The sequence below is a fragment of the Rhopilema esculentum genome, unplaced genomic scaffold (genome assembly GCF_057945365.1).
Source record: "Rhopilema esculentum isolate cy_ngs unplaced genomic scaffold, ASM5794536v1 HiC_scaffold_36, whole genome shotgun sequence".
Taxonomy (NCBI): Eukaryota; Metazoa; Cnidaria; class Scyphozoa; order Rhizostomeae; family Rhizostomatidae; genus Rhopilema; species Rhopilema esculentum.
In genome coordinates, this window is record NW_028300847.1 from 680,489 (window position 1) to 697,826 (window position 17,338).

The window sequence follows — 17,338 nt, forward strand, 5'->3', positions numbered from 1 at the left end:
TCATGTTTTTGTTCATGCGGATGAAATGAGGGAGGCAAAGATAAACAAAATTATGTGAACGAATGTTGACTTGTATAGTCAGGTCAAGGTGCTGATGGGTTGCTTGTATAGTCAGGTCAGATTGATGCAAAAAACTGTTGACTCTTGAAAATCGTCAAAAAACTGAAAAGTGTCTGCTTTGTTGAGCATGGTAGCAGCTGTGCAGAAAAGCAACACTAAGCTACTTTTGCAAGCAGTGCGAAATATGATTCTGCTTACATTTACATTGAATCACATCAACTATGCCCGCTACTGTACATACCAACATCTGCTTCTCCATTGCACTTCAATCATTGCAGGGTGAACAAACTACAACATTCCAAGATTGGAACAAATAAGGATTTGGCGTAAATTTCAAAACAAATTCTCTGCAATTCATTGCGATTTACATACAGAGCTAAAGGGATACTATTTAACCAAGAAGCTAAAGGGCCTGCAGGTCCATACAGGGACTTCGGCAAACTTTAATGCGGTTAACACTTGGATTGCTACGTCTCACACTCATAGCAAGTTTAGAGACGCTCTGAAGCAATACTTTTTCGCAAAGTCATCATTAATTCACAAGTACAGCATTCCAGGTGGGACAAAGATCCTTCAGAAGCATAATGATAGCCTTGGGGAACTCTTCGAAGCTATGACACAAATCGGTTTTCTGTTGCCCCTGCAAAGTCGACTTCAACTGGTGAAGTCGCAGCGTCGATCATAGGAGAAGAGAATAAGCATCGCTTCACAAATGATTGCCTAATTAATGGCAGCGTTTAATGCTTCACGCCGATCAAGAAAACAAAGCTGAAGACAGATCTGGAAAAGCTGCAGCAATTACCGTGGTCGAGGAACACAAAGCAGGCCTTTAACTATTCATTTTGGAAGGAAGGAGGAGGCTTCACAAATTATCGCCTAATTAATGGCAGCGTTTAATGCTTCACGCCGATCAAGAAAACAAAGCTGAAGACAGATCTGGAAAAGCTGCAGCAATTACCGTGGTCAAGGAACACAAAACAGGAAGGAGGAGGCAGAAGTCTGCAAGAGGTGTTTACTCATCCCATTACAACCATTCCTCTTTCAATTGCTATCGCTACAGCTGGTTTAACTTTGTGTCAGTCAAACAAAGTAACTTTGCAACGACTCTTGCTCGAAGATTGGCAATGGATCAAAGACATGCCTCCTAAGTCTGCCGTTTGGATAGTAGACGGAGTGGTAGCAGTTCGCTCCATCAAACCAATGCCAACGTACCGAGTGCGGATGCACAGCCTTATCAAATTTGTTGCTCCTGAAGCTGGGTATAAGTTGGTGAACCTGGGCAAGAGGTCATTTAGAAGTGTATTACCAAAACATGTTGCAAGGATATAAATGCCACGAGCTCCTGTATCGAAATTAGAAGCAAATTGATTTTATAAGAATGATTTTTGAAGGAAGACACATTGGGCTTTTGCTTTTCTCGATGTTAAACGCAAATGGTTCCCATTTCGGAAGAGATCTTTGCCTCAATCTACAGGCTTTAAATGCTTTATCTGGGTGTAATTCTAAATCCTATTTCCGCAACGTAGGAAAGGTAAGGTTGCTGAAGACAGTCATCAAGAGCCCGCGATACCTTGAACTGCTTGACAGCCTTGGAGAAGAAAAAGTGGTTAGTGATAGCGATATAGAAGATTTTCAGAAGTTTGTTCAAATGGTAATGTATTCTGGTAAGGTCAAGAGAAGCTATGTGGAAACAAGACTAAAAATGTACAACAAAATGAAACTAACATTAAACTACTTCCTGATTCACATTCCTAGAAGATAGCCATTCTGAGAGCGCGCAGGGAAACCTACTGCCGGTTGCGTTGCATAGAGCCATCCGTCAATATTTTCTTTCGAAAGATGTGGCTGGAAATGTTCTTCTGAAGAGTCTTCCTTGAAATCTTTTTGCTTCACGTGTCCCCTGCTGCCTCCTTCTTTGAAGTCAAGACGGAAAAACAAGAACAGACTTTCAGAAAGCGTTGGGGCAGATGTCGAAAGTGGCAGTGAAAATCTCCCTGCTACAAAGAAATGCAAAAGATGTACAGGGGTACCGAAATAGGCCCGTAGTGTCGACGAAATCAGTGCTAGTAACGAATACAAGGAAACAACAGACCAGGCAGACTCTGACCTAAGTAGCACTGAACTTTCTGATGAACTGGAGAGCGAATGGGAAGTTTATGGCATCAGTTCTTTAGGTTCTGGCGGTAAATGGATTTGAGGCGAATATATATGTACCTTGAAACGTTAAATTAAGTGATTCAGAATAACTACCTGACAAAACATTGCCACAAAACGATCCAGAAATGCGTTTGATTAGATCAGAGCTTTTGTCTTAAAATGTACTGTTCGACGGCCATTTTGAAAGTGATGACGTCATCATTGAAAATTGCTGACATCGTTAAAATAGTGATGTACATATATCATTGGAAAGCTTTCCTTCAAGCGAGTCCGAATCTAGCGTTTATATCGAAGTCAGACAGACGTATACTCAAGAAGTTACAATGATTTTGGGTAAAGGAAACATAGTTTTTTTGACGTCATCGGTAACGTGACTTTGATGAATTTTTGAAAATGTTGTAAGGGCTTAAATTATTCGTTATACCATATAATTCTATAATCAGCCGAGAAAACAAAGGTTAGTCAATGCGGTCGATGGTTGAGAGGAATGCCCTGCCTATCCTTTTTAGATAGAATGTTCAAAGTTGCATTTTACAGTAGTTCAGCCTTAGCTTGTTCTTTACTTGTTCTTAACTTTTGACCATTTTTTAGGTTCATGTTCTTACAAAATTGCTCATGTAAAAAAGAGTTTATTCTTTGCTTCTGGTACTCGTATAACCTGTTTTCATTCAAAATTAAAATCAACAAACCTGTCCAACAACAACCTCAACTAAAAATGCCCTGCGTGGGCGCAAACTCTCCCTGAAAGCTGAAACCACAACACTGCAAGACTGACGGCGAAGAGTTTAGAGGAAGGCGAAGGCCAGGCAGAGCGAACAACTGATTTTTCTAGCACTGTTTCGACTTGACGTTGTTTGATCGGCAGAATACCACTTTTATAATTATGACATTGCCGTTTTTGCTGATTTCAGGATCTGTTTTATATGCATCTTCGCCGCTGTTTTTTGAAGGTTAACCGAACTTTGATTGGCAATGATTGGACATTTTTCCATGAGATGAGGGATTTGTGTCAAAACATCTGTTCCATAAAACTTTTAGTTCTGCAAAAGGAGACAACACGGACTATTTGAGCACCTACCTTTGTTTAAGGTAACTGATATTTTTCGATGGATGAAAGTGGGACAATTGACACAGAGGATGACATCCATTTCCTTGGAAGCCCCAGGATATCTCTTGTCTCTCCGAGAACGCATAGTTTCAAAGGTTACTCTAATAGATTAGCTTATTTGAAAATAATATTTCAAAAATTATGGAATCTCTATATTGCAGCAAACACAAAACCCCTGACAGCACTGTTGCTGCTGCTGGCTGTTATAGGTGTAAACATTGCCTTGTTTTTCGTCGCTGTGTTGACACATCCAGTACAAGTGGATTATTCTTTGAGAGCTTTTGAGGTGACTGGACATCCAGCGTCGAAGAGATTGGACAGCCTGATTGCTGCACGAGAAGATCTGACTAGAGCAGCGAAGGAAGACAGGGCCAAACATAGCAGAAGAATCAAGAGATCGGAAAGCAATCCTGAGGTTGTTATTCATAGTCAGTACAAACAGAAATGGAGGCTGGATCTAGTATATCTGGCAAAAGATGACAACATTTTTACGGATGAAAAATTGAAATATATACATACAATAGAGAAGAAGCTTATGCAACACTCAAAGTTTCAAGACTTTTGCTGGAAAGGCAAAGATGTTTTCAAGGACAAAGCACTTTTGCAAAATTTAAAAGGATGCATGCCTCCCAATTCCTTGATTGATTACTTTTTTCGTACAGATTTTTTTGATGGGCAAGGGAAAAGTCTATCTAATGTACAAGAAACACTTGATTATTTACTTACTAAGCTCACCACTTTCTGGTATGTTGACGAAGGATTTGGTGCAGATAATCGTAAAAGCAAATTTCTCAGGTCCCAGATAAATTTTGGAATCCCTCTCAAGGGATACGAGGACAATGATCACAGCTTGGAAGAGCAACATGAAATTTTCAGGAAGTTCCTTGTCAAGTTTGTAGAGCAACTGGAATCATCCTCATCAGAGTACGTATAATTTGACGATTGATATCAACATGCCTTTAGAATTGTCTATCGACGAGTGCCAATGAAAAATATGCACATCAGATTCTTTATGCTGTCAATTTGTTTCTTTGTTCTAGTGCACTTTAAAGCTGTGCAGCAAAGATAAATAACTTTTTTTGAAAGCTACAACATTCTGTTTCATTTGGTCGAAATCAGTTTCTTGGAACTTCTAGAAATTCAAGTTTAAGAATTTTTGTTACCCCTTTCATCATTTTGTTTCAAATCTTTTTAACCTTTTTGAACATCTATGAAACTGGTGTCAGTTTCATAAAACTGTTTTGCTCCTGCTTTTTTATAGCTCTGTTTCATAGGGTTGTCATGTGTAACGTATTCAGCAAAAGCAGGTAATGTACTTCATAATGTATGAGCTATAAGCTGTTATACCATTTAACTGATAATCCAATCTTCAAAAACTTATGCTATGAATTCAATTCTACCAGCAAATTTAAGTTGGTATGGCTGCTCTCCATGATCAAGATCCATTCCATGAATGCAGTCAACAGATACAAAAGGGGCTTAAATGCCATCATATGTGCAATTCTGCCTCATGTAACAGGTACCTTTACCAGCTTAAAGGAAGTTAAAATATTGATCCGCTAAGTTAAGAATTTAAGTAAACATTTCAATGCTATAGGTTTTTTAGGATGTGCAAATTTTATTAGAGCAGGTATTGGTGGCTTATAACTGGTGTTTTTCCAGGTTTTTTTACAACAGACAATGGATGTGTAAATATTTTGAATACCCTCTTCGGTTTCTTTTTATGACTTTTATACTGTGTGAAAAATATTTCTTGTCATTTTGATGCTAAAACTAGCCTTTAACAACAATAAATAGGCAGATGATGGGATTTATTTGAGGCATTTTGAATTTGTTCAAAGAATATTCATTTTTAGATGTAATGTGTTTTCCTTAAGTTTTAAAATAATTGCTTTTATGGATCAATCAAAGAATTGCAGGGATTTGCAGTACTACCACTCTCCCCATTTTTGGACCATTCTTATTGTTCATATTCGCTAGGCAAACTATGTGAAGCTAAGGTGGAGTATTGAGTTCATCAGTAACAGGGGTAAACTTTGATTATCCATGTGTTTCAGTTGCCTATACTTTTTCAAAATTTGGATCAAGGAAATTTTCAGAGTGTAGCAGAGAATACAAGCTTGCAGTGGAAGAGAGGGTACTTAAATTTAAATCTTACAAACCAAGACAGGAGGAGGAGGTAGCCAGAGACAAAGCTTCCTTTTTCAACAATGTTTGTGGAATTTCTTTTTATTTCACTGCTTTTCTTTTTAAGAGTTTTTATCAAATATCTAGAGATTTTCCCTTCTTTTGTAGCGAGGTTACAGTTCTATATGGCAGCTCAGAGATATATGATTATGAAATCAAGCATACATTTTACCATGATGTTATGTTGGCTGTAATCAGTTTTGGACTCATAATTCTTCTGCTGTTTATCCTGACATCATTTTCCCTTTGGCTGACCATATTTGGTGTATTAACCATCGTGTTCAGTTTTCCATTATCATATTTTGTTTACCGTGTCCTGCTTGGAATAAATACTGTTGGAATTTTGACGGGAACCACTGCTTTTGTCATTATTGGAATTGGCGTGGATGATGTGTTTGTTTTCATAAATGTTTTCAGGTAAGTTTGAAAATGCTCCGCACCCTCTTGTTCTCCTTGATATTTCATTTTACCAAGTAAATGTAATCAGCAGCTAGAGGGTGTCTACATAAATGGTTTCATTAACCATGCAAAATGCAAAGCTTATTTTCTTTCACGACAATGTGTTTTGCCTCTGGAATGTGCTTGCAACAGCCCAAGATAATTAAAAAATTTGTCATTGATCATATACCAAGAGAATATCTAGGCTTGAAACATATGCTAGCACCTAGATCTAGTCAGGTAGTTTATTGTAGCGATGTGATTCAAAATACAGACTAGTGTAATTTGGATGTAATTTGCAGCCACTGTGAATGCATTTATGTTATAGGCAAGCTACCCATTTGAAGGACATCAGGGAACGAATGAAGCACTTGATTGCTACAGCAGGCAAAGCTACTTTCTTCACTTCATTTACGACTGCTGCAGCATTCGGTGCCAATGCCTTGACAAAGGTTCCAGCTGTTCATGACTTCGGCTTGTTTACTTGCATCCTTGTCATGTCTTGTTGGCTCATGGTTGTGCTGTTGATGCCGCCAGCTCTCTTTCTCTGGCAAAAGTGGTTAATCAAATGTGAAATGTGTTTGTGCCTGAATAAATATTTCCACAGATTTTCGAAAGGTTTGTGATTCTGCTTTCACAGCTTTTAGCGTTAATTTTTATTAGTTAATTATTTATTTACATATTCAAAACCTTTGATGTTGGTGTATCTGTAGTAACATAGTAAACTGGAAGTTGAAAGAGTGCAAAGAAGAGCGCATAAGTAAATGGCGTAAGATGGAAGTGAAGAAGACTGTAGGAGGCTGTAAGCAGAAGATGTTAGAAGATTGTGCAGGTAGATGAAAAAGGAAAGGATGAAAGGATGTTGAATTAGGGCATAAGGAAAGGGCGTAAGAGGAAAGTGAAGATGATGGCATTAAAAGAGGGCGTAAGAAGTGGGTGAAGAGAGGGTGGAGAGGAGAGTGAAGATGAGGTCGAAGAAAGGGTGTAGGTTGAAGGGAAATGGGGTTTAATAAGATATGGGAATATAAAAAAGTCATAAGAAGAAGGCGAATAGGAGGGCATTAGAGAGCGTAAAAAAGGCGAAGATGAAGGTAAAGAAGGGAGCAAAGATGAGGGTGAGGAGAAGAGCGAAAAGGAGAGCGAACAAAAGGTATAGGTGCTTTAGGAAATGTGCATAAGGAAAGGGCTTAAGAAGATGGTGAAGAGAAATGTGATAAGGAGAGCGAATAAGAAGATGAGAAATGAGAAAATGTTGAATGAGGGCATAAGGAAAGGGCGTTTGAGGTAATTGAAGATGACGGCATAAAAAGAGGACGCAAGAAGGTGTAGGTTAGAATAAAATGAAAGGATGAAAGGATATTAGATGAGGGCGTGAGAAAAGAGCATAAAAAGAAGGTGTAGTTGAGGGTACAAGAAGAGGGCGTAAGAAGAAAGTTAAGATGAGAGCGACGAAGAGAGTGAAGAAAAGGGTATAGGTAGAGAGCAAAAAAATAGATGTGACACGAGGGCGTAAGAAGTGGGGTGTAAGAAGATGGCAAACTAAGAGCGAGTAAGAATAGGGTGCAAACGAAAGGTGAATATAAGAGTGAATATGAGCGTACCCTCTTTATATTTATGGCTATGCCAAGTACCTATTTATTTCTTTATGCTTTTGAGAAACTCAATGACCAGGTGGTTCAGTTGGTAGAGCAACAACATCGGTATCACAGATTGCTGGTACGAGTTCCGCCCTGGTCGTGTAACTCAATCCTATTTTCTCCCAGTATATACATCTTTTTAAGGTAAAAATGAAGTGTGAACTACATAAGAGCAGTGTACTTCAACATTTTATTGAATCCTGCCGATTCGAATGTTGCGATATATTTATTCTTAGTTTAGATGTTTCATGGTTGTGTTATATCAGCAAGCCTAAATGCTGTATGATCCCAATTGATTACAGGCTGAATATTCGGTTTTCAGACTTTAGTTAATGGAAAACAATGAAAAGATTTGTGTTGTAATCATAATCCGAACCAAAGTGTTTGATTTTCTATCTTTATAGATAATGACGCAGCAAACCTTATCAACAATGACGAACTGGAATTGAACTCTGCGGCGCGCGAAATGCAAGAGGTTCGCAGTAGATTCAATTCTGTTTCTAATGAAGAAACCCTGGATCCTAATTACGCATCTTCTTCGAATGATACTGCTGTCAAATGCTGCACGATAACTGATCTTTTAACAAGGTTTATGATCAAGTTCGTTGCAAAGCCAGTTATTCGCTTTCGCCACACCGTCCTTGTTTTATTTTTGGTAGTAACCTCGCTATCTGTTGTTGCTATCACTCATCTTAAAACGGCTTCGGGAAGACCAGAGCTTTTCCCAGCTGATACAAATCTGCAAAAGCTGTTAAATCTTCAGTTTAATTTCAGCTCCAGCTATGTTGACTGTACCTCATGCGCAGGTGGAGTGAAGCGTGTGCATGATTCTCCAAATATAGCACAACCTGATAAGTTACAGTCGAGATTCAGAAGAAACGCTGATTCTGGAGGTGTTTTTATAAATGGATCGTTATGGAAAAACGATTCAAGTGGCTTTATAAATGATCAATTTTACACAAATAATTCAAGGCTAATGACCACCGTTAAAGCTATGACCTTTAAGACAACTAACACACTCTCTCGTGTGAATGAAGAACTGCCCACACCTGTGAATCTTCGCGACGTCAAAACAACCGAAACTGCTGGTCGTTGGGGGCCAAATCATACTCTTACCGGGACAACTGAAAAGGTGAATATATCCGGGAAACCAACTAGAATGGTCGCCACAGTGCGTGAAGAATATGCAACCACATCTGCTAAACCAAAGGAAAGCCAAGTAACCACTAGTGAGAATTGGAGCAAGAAGCAGCATTCCGATAGCTCAATACAAAGCAAGGGAATGACTACGGCAAAACCTGCCATTTATAGCAAGACACCGACTCAAAAGCTCCAAACCGTTAGCAAGCATGTAACAAAAGAACATCCCCTAAAAAGAACATTTAGTTCTGAAGCAAGGAAAAAGATTACAACAGTGGGGAGAAAGGAGATGACTACAGTTGAGCACCGAACGACGACACCTGTTGTAACGACGCCACCACTGTGTCCTAAACCTTGCACACCCGTTAAAAGGCCCATTGTGGATAAAACAGCTATCGTTTTTCTCGTATTTGGGATTAAGGGAGTTGACCAGGGCTCTGTTACTGGAAAGCATTTCTTTGGAACAAACAGGGTACATTGCATAACATTTACTCTACAAAACCTCCTTTTGATTTTAGCTTATTTAATGCTGTTTTAACTTATTTACTTCACTTTGGCCATAGAAAAAATTGCAAGATTAATATTAATGGATACTATTTTATTTTTTAACTGGTAGTATTATCCATTTAAGGATATTCAATTTTTTCCATCGTAAGGTGCAAATTTATGTCGCATTTTAAATTTAAATGTGAAAAATATAACGAGATAAGCATTTCTGGCAAGCTCATTTTAAAGAAGAGTTTTCTCATACCGCTAGAAAATATTCTGATTGTTATACCATAATTTCATTTTTACTTTTCTCTTTACTTTACATCAGTTACTTTTTTCAGGGTACCCCAATTTACGACGAAAAATTTACCATGGTTGGGGACCAGCTGCAGGTTGTTGCTACCGGGGCACTCGTCAAAGCATTCTGTCGAATATGCCTTGCCTTTCAAAATAACACAGCTTTGGTTAGTCCTGGTGGTGCAGATTGCTTTCCTCGCCAGATCTATCGCCAGTTGAAGCTTTTTAAGTACGAAGAATGTCAGGAATTGGAAGAACCCCGTTATGCAAACGGCCGGCCTAGTTTAAGCATGGTTGGCGTAATTCACAATAAAATCAAATGGATGGCAATGGCTTTTGAGTCGGTTAGTATCAAGATATCCTTAGATTAATACAGCTCAAACTCAAGAGAGCTTAAGGTAAAGACAGCTCAAGCTTGAGACAGCTTGAGCTCAAAAATACACAATTTTAAGACAGCTTAAGCACAAAGCAGTTTAACCTCGAGACAGCTTAAGCGCAAAACAGCTTAAGCTCAGGGTAGCTTAACCTTAAGACAGCTTTATCGCTGAACAGCTTAAACTCCAAAAAGCTTTAGCTCAAGAGAGCTTAACCTGGAGACATCGTTAGCTCAAGAGAGCTTAACCATGAGACAGCTTTATCGCTGAACAGCTTAAACTCCAAAAAGCTTAAGCTCAAGACAGCTTAACCTGGAGACATCGTTTTCTCAAGAGAGCTTGACCATGAGACAGCTTTATCGCTGAACAGCTTAAACTCCAAAAATCTTTAGCTCAAGACAGCTTAAGCTCAGGATAGCTTAACCTTAAGACAGCTTTATTGCTGAACAGCTTAAACTCCAAAAATCTTTAGCTCAAGAGAGCTTAACCTGGAGACATCGTTAGCTCAAGAGAGCTTAACCATGAGACAGCTTTATCGCTGAACAGCTTAAACTCCAAAAATCTTTAGCTCAAGAGAGCTTAACCTGGAGACATCGTTATCTCAAGAGAGCTTGACCATGAGACAGCTTTATCGCTGAACAGCTTAAACTCCAAAAATCTTTAGCTCAAGAGAGCTTAACCTGGAGACATCGTTAGCTCAAGAGAGCTTAACCATGAGACAGCTTTATCGCTGAACAGCTTAAACTCCAAAAATCTTTAGCTCAAGAGAGCTTAACCTGGAGACATCGTTAGCTCAAGAGAGCTTAACCATGAGACAGCTTTATCGCTGAACAGCTTAAACTCCAAAAATCTTTAGGTAAAGACAGCTTAACTAACCTTGAGGCAGCTTTGGCTCAAGACAGCTTGGCCTTGAACAGCTTAAGCTCAAGAGATTTTAGTCTGAAAAAATTTTTCTTGTCGCTGAAAATTTGGTTACAGCCTTATTGTTCGTTTCTACAAGATACTACAAGGCACCTTGTTTCTCAATTGACATAAAAACAAAAATTTACCAGCCACATCCCCCATTTATTATGACCTCCAACTCCCCTCCCCCTTCCCCTTACCCCGCTCATTATTTATCAGAAAAGTTTTGACCCTCCGTTTATTGATCTTGAAGAGTACTTTCCCATGTCGAGCATGAATTTTTCTCAGGATGCACTTTTTAGGTGTAGATGTTGTAGCTTTAGTTTGTCAAAGGGCTGAATGTGCGAACATTATTTTACACTGATTTTGGTGCTATTGCTAAATTTTCACGAACAAAATGTAATTCAAAATGGTCAATATCAGAAGGGCGATGCAATGTGACAACGTTATGAAAAACTCGACATAAAGTGCACGAAGTTAGCTTATCTATTGAAATTCTGACATCAACTTAGCGTTTAGTTTTGAACATCGTGCCTTGCAATAAGTGACATTCCTGCAGTGTTTGCCATGCAATAATTGCAACCAGGGTGTCAAATTTCATTTTCAAACTCAATTTAGTACAGAGTCAAGAAATGTATATGACTTAAAGAGAATTGTACAGTTGACTCCATTCTTAGTCATTACCCATATAGGCAATCGAATTCTTCTTGTAAAGCCTAAATATTATTTTTTTTCAAGACCACATACAAAGGAAAGTCAGCATTCAGCGTATTTGAAGATTTCCACAAGTGGGAGAATTTTACACGGAAAGTCCTAGACGACCCAGAAATACCTGAAATGCTGAAAGATGGGTTTCAGACCAGTGAAACATGGGTGGATATGTTCTCTGAGATGATCGCAGTTAATGGCGCCATTTACGGAATTACGCTTTCTTTGATTATGTGCCTAGCCGCTGTTGTTATCTTTACTGGCAATTTCAAGTTATCTGCTATAGTCTTTATAACGATTGCAGGTTGGTACATATAACGAATATATACTTCTTAAGCAGGCATGTAAATTTTGTTATCTTTTGTGGAGAAACTGTAAGTAATGATGTAATTAGTCCAGACTTCTAAAATAAACGAAAACCGTTTACACGGAAGTGAGTCTGCATTGAATGTTAATTTTCTTACGGCCTAACTCGAAAATTGCTAGATACACTCGCTTTATCTGTAAAATAAAAAAAGGTATTCCTACTACTAAATGTTGGGAAGGTTTACCTGTCAGTGTTAAAAAGAGAGGCAGCTATTTCCATTATTTTAAACAACCATTTTGATGAATTCTGTGCCTAGAGGATTTACTCAAGCATTGACAGTGGTCTCATCACAGCATTTTTCTCGGTTATTGCTAGTTCTGGATAACTCATTCAGTAGTGTTTTTCACGTTTTTTTCTTGTTTAGGAGCTTTGTGCCTTGTTATAGCAACATTCTGGGCGGTTGGATGGACGCTGGGTGCAATTGAAGCCATTTCGTTGTCCATTCTTGTTGGCACTTCAGTTGACTACACTGTTCATTTGACTGAAGGCTACATCATGGCCACTAAGATTGCAGATTTCGATGGTTTGACAAATAGGGTACGTTATATTTTGAATCTTTTACTGGTATGGAAATGTTAGAAAACATTAAGACTCTGCGGAGGACACGTTGTAAATAATGAGCCTTGTTTTGTTTATTTCCGTGATGTATATAAAGGGATTTAATCGAGGCCGGGGGAGGATTGTTGGATTATTGCTTGAATGTAGATTGTTGGGTTTACGGATTACACGTGTACGGATTTGAAATTGGATATGTTGCGAGAATCTATCATGGATACCGTTTAGTAATCGTTAATTTGGAATCTAGATTGTAGATTCACTGTTTCCTAATGTCACTGATTAAAAGAACCTTGGAATCATAACCAGTTTTTTCCTCTTGTTTATCTTGAACTGAATTAATCGTACGGAAACATTGCTCGGTTTAACTATTCCGACACAATTTGTTATTTGAATTGATTATTTGGCAATGTTATCCATCAGGAAATGCTAAGGCAGAATTTACCTTGCTTTATTATGGGTGTTTCAATTGAATGCTGTTTCAACAAGTTTCTCATTTAGCCTGTCATTTACTTCAATATATTTAGTTGGATTAAGTGAAGCAAAAACCTTGGGAACAGCCTTATGTGAATTAAAATTACTTACCTGCAACGGCAGTTGAGCAGTGTACGAAGTAATCATCGGCGGTAATAATCGTTATATCAAATACATTAACTATAGATTGCTTGCTAAGGTTAGCTTCTTTATGTGGATCGTCAAAAGATGTAGACTTATAATACGAAGTCCTTGGTGCTGCTTCAACAATCGAACTCTTTATTCTTAATATAACATTCTCCAACGCAAGAAAGAATTAAGCATAGTGGATGCACAGAAGCGATAGAAATTCACGTTTCTATCGCACTTTGATAATTGGCAATTGGAGCTTTGATGTAATAACAAACTGACAACTTTTTACAATGCTGTATAGTTTTGTTTTCTTTCGAGCAAGTCGGTTATTGATGGTGATGATACTCTGGTAGTCTCTGGTTAAATATTTAGGAATCTTGGATTAAAATTTTACTTGGAAAAGTGTCAGTGTTAATCTAGTGTAACTGTTGAGCCGATGTTAACTGAATAGTTTGCATGTCCAGGCTTAAAAGGCACTGTATCTGCAGTTGGTTTAGCCTACAGCTAGCTTCGAAATACGCGATTGATAATTTTTTGGATTTTTAGAATCCTTGAACGTAAAATTGCTTTATTGACGATACTGTTACTTTTTCAGGAGGTGCGAAGTGAACACTCGCGAATGGCTTTGAATCATATAGGAGTATCAATATTAAGTTCTGCAGTAACAACACTGATCGCAGCCATTCCACTCTGCTTGACAAAGATCCGCTTGTTTTCCAAATTTGGAGAGATCTTGGCTATCAACACCACCATGTCAATTGTTTATACATTGACAATTTGTGTAAGCTTACTTAGCATTATGGGACCTACACGATTCAGAGGCTCGATGAAATCCCATTTTGTTGCATTCCTAGCTGTTGGTCTTGTTGTTGGCCTCGTTTCCCTTACCCTATATCTTCTTAATGCCTACGCTGGAGTCAGTGTCCCTGGACCCACTGGTGGCCAACTTTTCCAGTAGAGTTCATTGTAATTCCCTCTCCTTTATGATGTAATTTGCTTCAAATTTGATAGGTTTATCCGTTTATTCTCATTAATTTCCAAATGAGCTTGATCAAAAAGGAAAAAGACACAACTGTTCTGATTTTCCTATTATGGTTTTTGAACTTTCCTTCTAGATGTGTCTTTTCATCTTTATCCTTGCTATTCCCGCGATGATTTATGAATTCTCGATAAAGCTTCTATTCTTTTTGACAGATAATTATGTTGGAATCATCCCGATAAATCGGTGACTCTTTAAGCGTGTTTACTTGAATGCTCGTATGTGTGCTTGTTGTGTGCAAAATGTGTGCTATTGCATTGTTCCCAAACCTATTTACTTGCACGGTCTGTCGTCGAAGAGAGGGGCTAAAAGTAAACTGGTTTTATCAGCCCATATTTGTTTTGAAAATGTGTCTGCTCCTTCACATTACAACTCATTTAAGTTCAATTTTGGCCTGCTTCGTCAAAACCCCTCATCATTTGTAATAAAATGGAAACGTCAAAATCTTCACCATCTCTACATATTATCCATTTCCTTTCAAAAATTGCCAATTCAGCAATTCAAGTAACATGAAGTAGCCTGTATTTATTCTGTACTTATGATAATCCAAGCGTGGTAATTATTACCAAGTCAAATTGTATTAGCTGCCTTAGGTTATCGCTTAATGCATATTATATATAAAGAATTTTTAACCTTTATTATAAAAAAGAATTGTTGCTCATGGTAGTAAGATATGTAAACAATCTTAATTAATGCAAGAAAAAATCAAAATAGAAGAATCTTTTTTAATTTTAATCACAAATTAAACATTTATATTTAGCCTGTATTGATTTCTATTATTTCAAACGTTCGTAACCTTTTAAATGTGATAGTTGGTTAAGGAATTTTGGCGCCGCTGCATTAAGCGCCGAACATCGTTGAACATTCTGCTAGACATCGCCTGAACATCTTGAACATCCATTACGTCCAAAGGCTCTTAACTGAACACCACTGAGCGTCCCTGAACATTTGTGTCCAGTGCTGTTCAGTGAAAGTTGAACGATGTTTAGGGATATTCAGCAAAGTTCGAAAGACTTAAAAAATGTCCACTGGCTCGACAAAACATGTCATTATTCGTGGTTTTGTTCAACTTATTTTGAAAGCGTTTATACCACCCAGTTCATTCCGCCTATGCATCCTTCAAATCTTCTTGACGGCTGATTGATTGACGAAGTATCGAGGTATTGTCCACAGTGTTTTAAGTTTAAACAATTTTATCTCTTAGCCATTATCTTTCTAGCCTAATATTGCGTCAATTGTAATTTGTTAGTAGTTTGCATTTAATCATGCTTTTTCTAACTAAAAGCGAAAGTTATCGAAAACTATTGGTTTCCTAATTTTCTACTTAAATTGATTTACTCATTATCAAGATCATTTCTCGTGCTATTTGATTGTTCCTGTAATCTTATGTTTTTTCTTGCCCACTCTTTATCTAAGGTCACTAAAATAATATTTTTAAACCTTTTATTCTCGCGTTATTGGATACATATAATAATTATAGCATTACTGTGTGCTAAATTAAAGTATCAAAAAAATGCAACTTCATTGACATTTAAATTGTGTTAGATACACTCTTTCTTTATAAGACAAAGTAAATTGAAGTTCAGACTGGCTGTTCTCAATTTTGTCGAAAATCTGAAGCTGGATTGTTTTTAATTTGTTCTTAGACCATTATGGTGTAAGCAGTGCGATTGCTAGCTTTTTGGCTCTAGGGAGGTGTTCAAAGAGAGTAAGACATCCTTTATTTGCCGACAAGATTGAAAGCACCTCTAGATGGCAGAAAACTTCTGGTTTTAGGATAAAACATTTTTCAAAACTATTAAGATGAAACTTTCTCACAGGAAACTTCAATTACGAATTAACCACTCCAAAAAACCCACTAGTAGGCAAAGACATACCAACTAGTAGGCAATAGTACTTCCATCCCGCTGTTGAAGGATGTTTATTCACTAATGGCAGTAGGTTCTTGTCCCTCCATATAAAACAAGACTTGACCTCCTCCAGATGAATTCGCTTGAACAATAAGCATCAAGGACAAGAACATTGTTTGAAAGATAAAACACAACCTGAAATGAAACCCTGTTTTAGTATTGTTTCAAAAAGATCTAAAATACTATAGGTAGAGATTATAAAATTTGTATTGCGCATTTCCCTTTGCCAAAACAAATGGCTCAACCATACATCTTACCAGTATCATCTAATATCTATCTGAAATAGTAAATCCATCTTCAAGTTTTTAGGTGCTGCAAAATAGGGTCATTACTGCCATACAAAATTAAACTAGGGGTAGATTTCTAGGATTAAGCTCTAATCGAGTATACAAGTGTTCTCAAATCCATCGCAAAGCCTCTGCACCAAGTGCTACATTTGGTGCAACTATCAAATTGCCAGGGCGCTAATATTTCATAGACTTCATATAGCCGCAGTTTCCCCTAAAATTTTCTAAAGAAAAATTCCGTAAAAATAGCCCAGAATTAATGATTTTATAATCCAAAACTCTCAAATGCGTAATGAAAATCTAATACAAGCTATTTTCAAGACAAGCTGGAGACAAGTAAATACAAATCATGTTTTAGATTTAGATGCTATTGGAAATTTTTGTCGGCCAAATTTTCAACTCGTATTATAAAGCAAGGAATGTCTCTCAACAATTGCAAGGAATAAGTGATAAGCAATAAGTAGAAATTGTCCCCCTCCCCCTCTGTAGTAAGATTTAATCGCTGCTTGCGTGTTTATAATTACTATAACTTACGCATGCCCAGTGTGCTGTTATCTAGATTGTGGCGGGAGGCTTCACGCTTATAGTAATAAAAGTCTAAGATGAAGTAAATGAGTTTCTCTTAGTTTGAAACTGCTAGTTCATAATTGCTCTACCACATCTCCAAAACTACTTTAAGAAAGTTATGTGAAAGAAAGTATAAAGAATCGAGAAAGTATGCAATTTTTGGAGTTAACTTTCGCGAAAGAAGCGAAATAAGACGTTTCACAGGAATAAACTTTCTTGTTAATCATGAATTTCGCGCGAAAAACATAACTTTTCACAAGAGGTTCCATTCTATTTTTAATACCAACAACACAACCAAACACTATTTAATTTTATCGAAAACAATCATTTGTCGCCAAAGTTTTCAAGAGGGTTAATAGCACACTTCTCTGGATCTTTCACGAAGAAAAACTTGCTTTCTTCCTCTCTTCTCTCTGCCCCCCCCCCTTTTGTTAACTTTTGTCTCTTTGGTATTAATATTTGAATTTAAGAGGCCAAGGCTCGATAAGCATTGCTTTTCCTGGGTCGCA

General features: G+C 37.6%; 1 protein-coding gene across 1 annotated transcript; it reads left to right on the forward strand.

The window, feature by feature from the left end:
* Positions 1-2,945: 2,945 nt before the first annotated feature.
* On the forward strand, positions 2,946-16,121 carry LOC148957187 (protein dispatched homolog 3-like). Its single transcript, XM_089115784.1, has 8 exons — positions 2,946-4,249; positions 5,621-5,929; positions 6,279-6,568; positions 7,992-9,199; positions 9,558-9,857; positions 11,529-11,802; positions 12,230-12,402; positions 13,622-16,121. The coding sequence occupies exons 1-8, from the start codon at positions 3,324-3,326 to the stop codon at positions 13,982-13,984; spliced, it is 3,843 nt and encodes a 1,280-aa protein (XP_088971910.1). The 5' UTR covers positions 2,946-3,323; the 3' UTR covers positions 13,985-16,121.
* Positions 16,122-17,338: the final 1,217 nt, after the last annotated feature.

Coding starts and splice junctions, on each gene's coding strand:
- LOC148957187 (XM_089115784.1), top strand. CDS start 3,324: ATGGATGAAAGTGGGACAATTGACACAGAGGATGACATCCATTTCCTT. Junction 4,250..5,620: donor CTGGAATCATCCTCATCAGA/GTACGTATAATT, acceptor CTTCTTTTGTAG/CGAGGTTACAGTTCTATATG. Junction 11,803..12,229: donor AGTCTTTATAACGATTGCAG/GTTGGTACATAT, acceptor TTTCTTGTTTAG/GAGCTTTGTGCCTTGTTATA.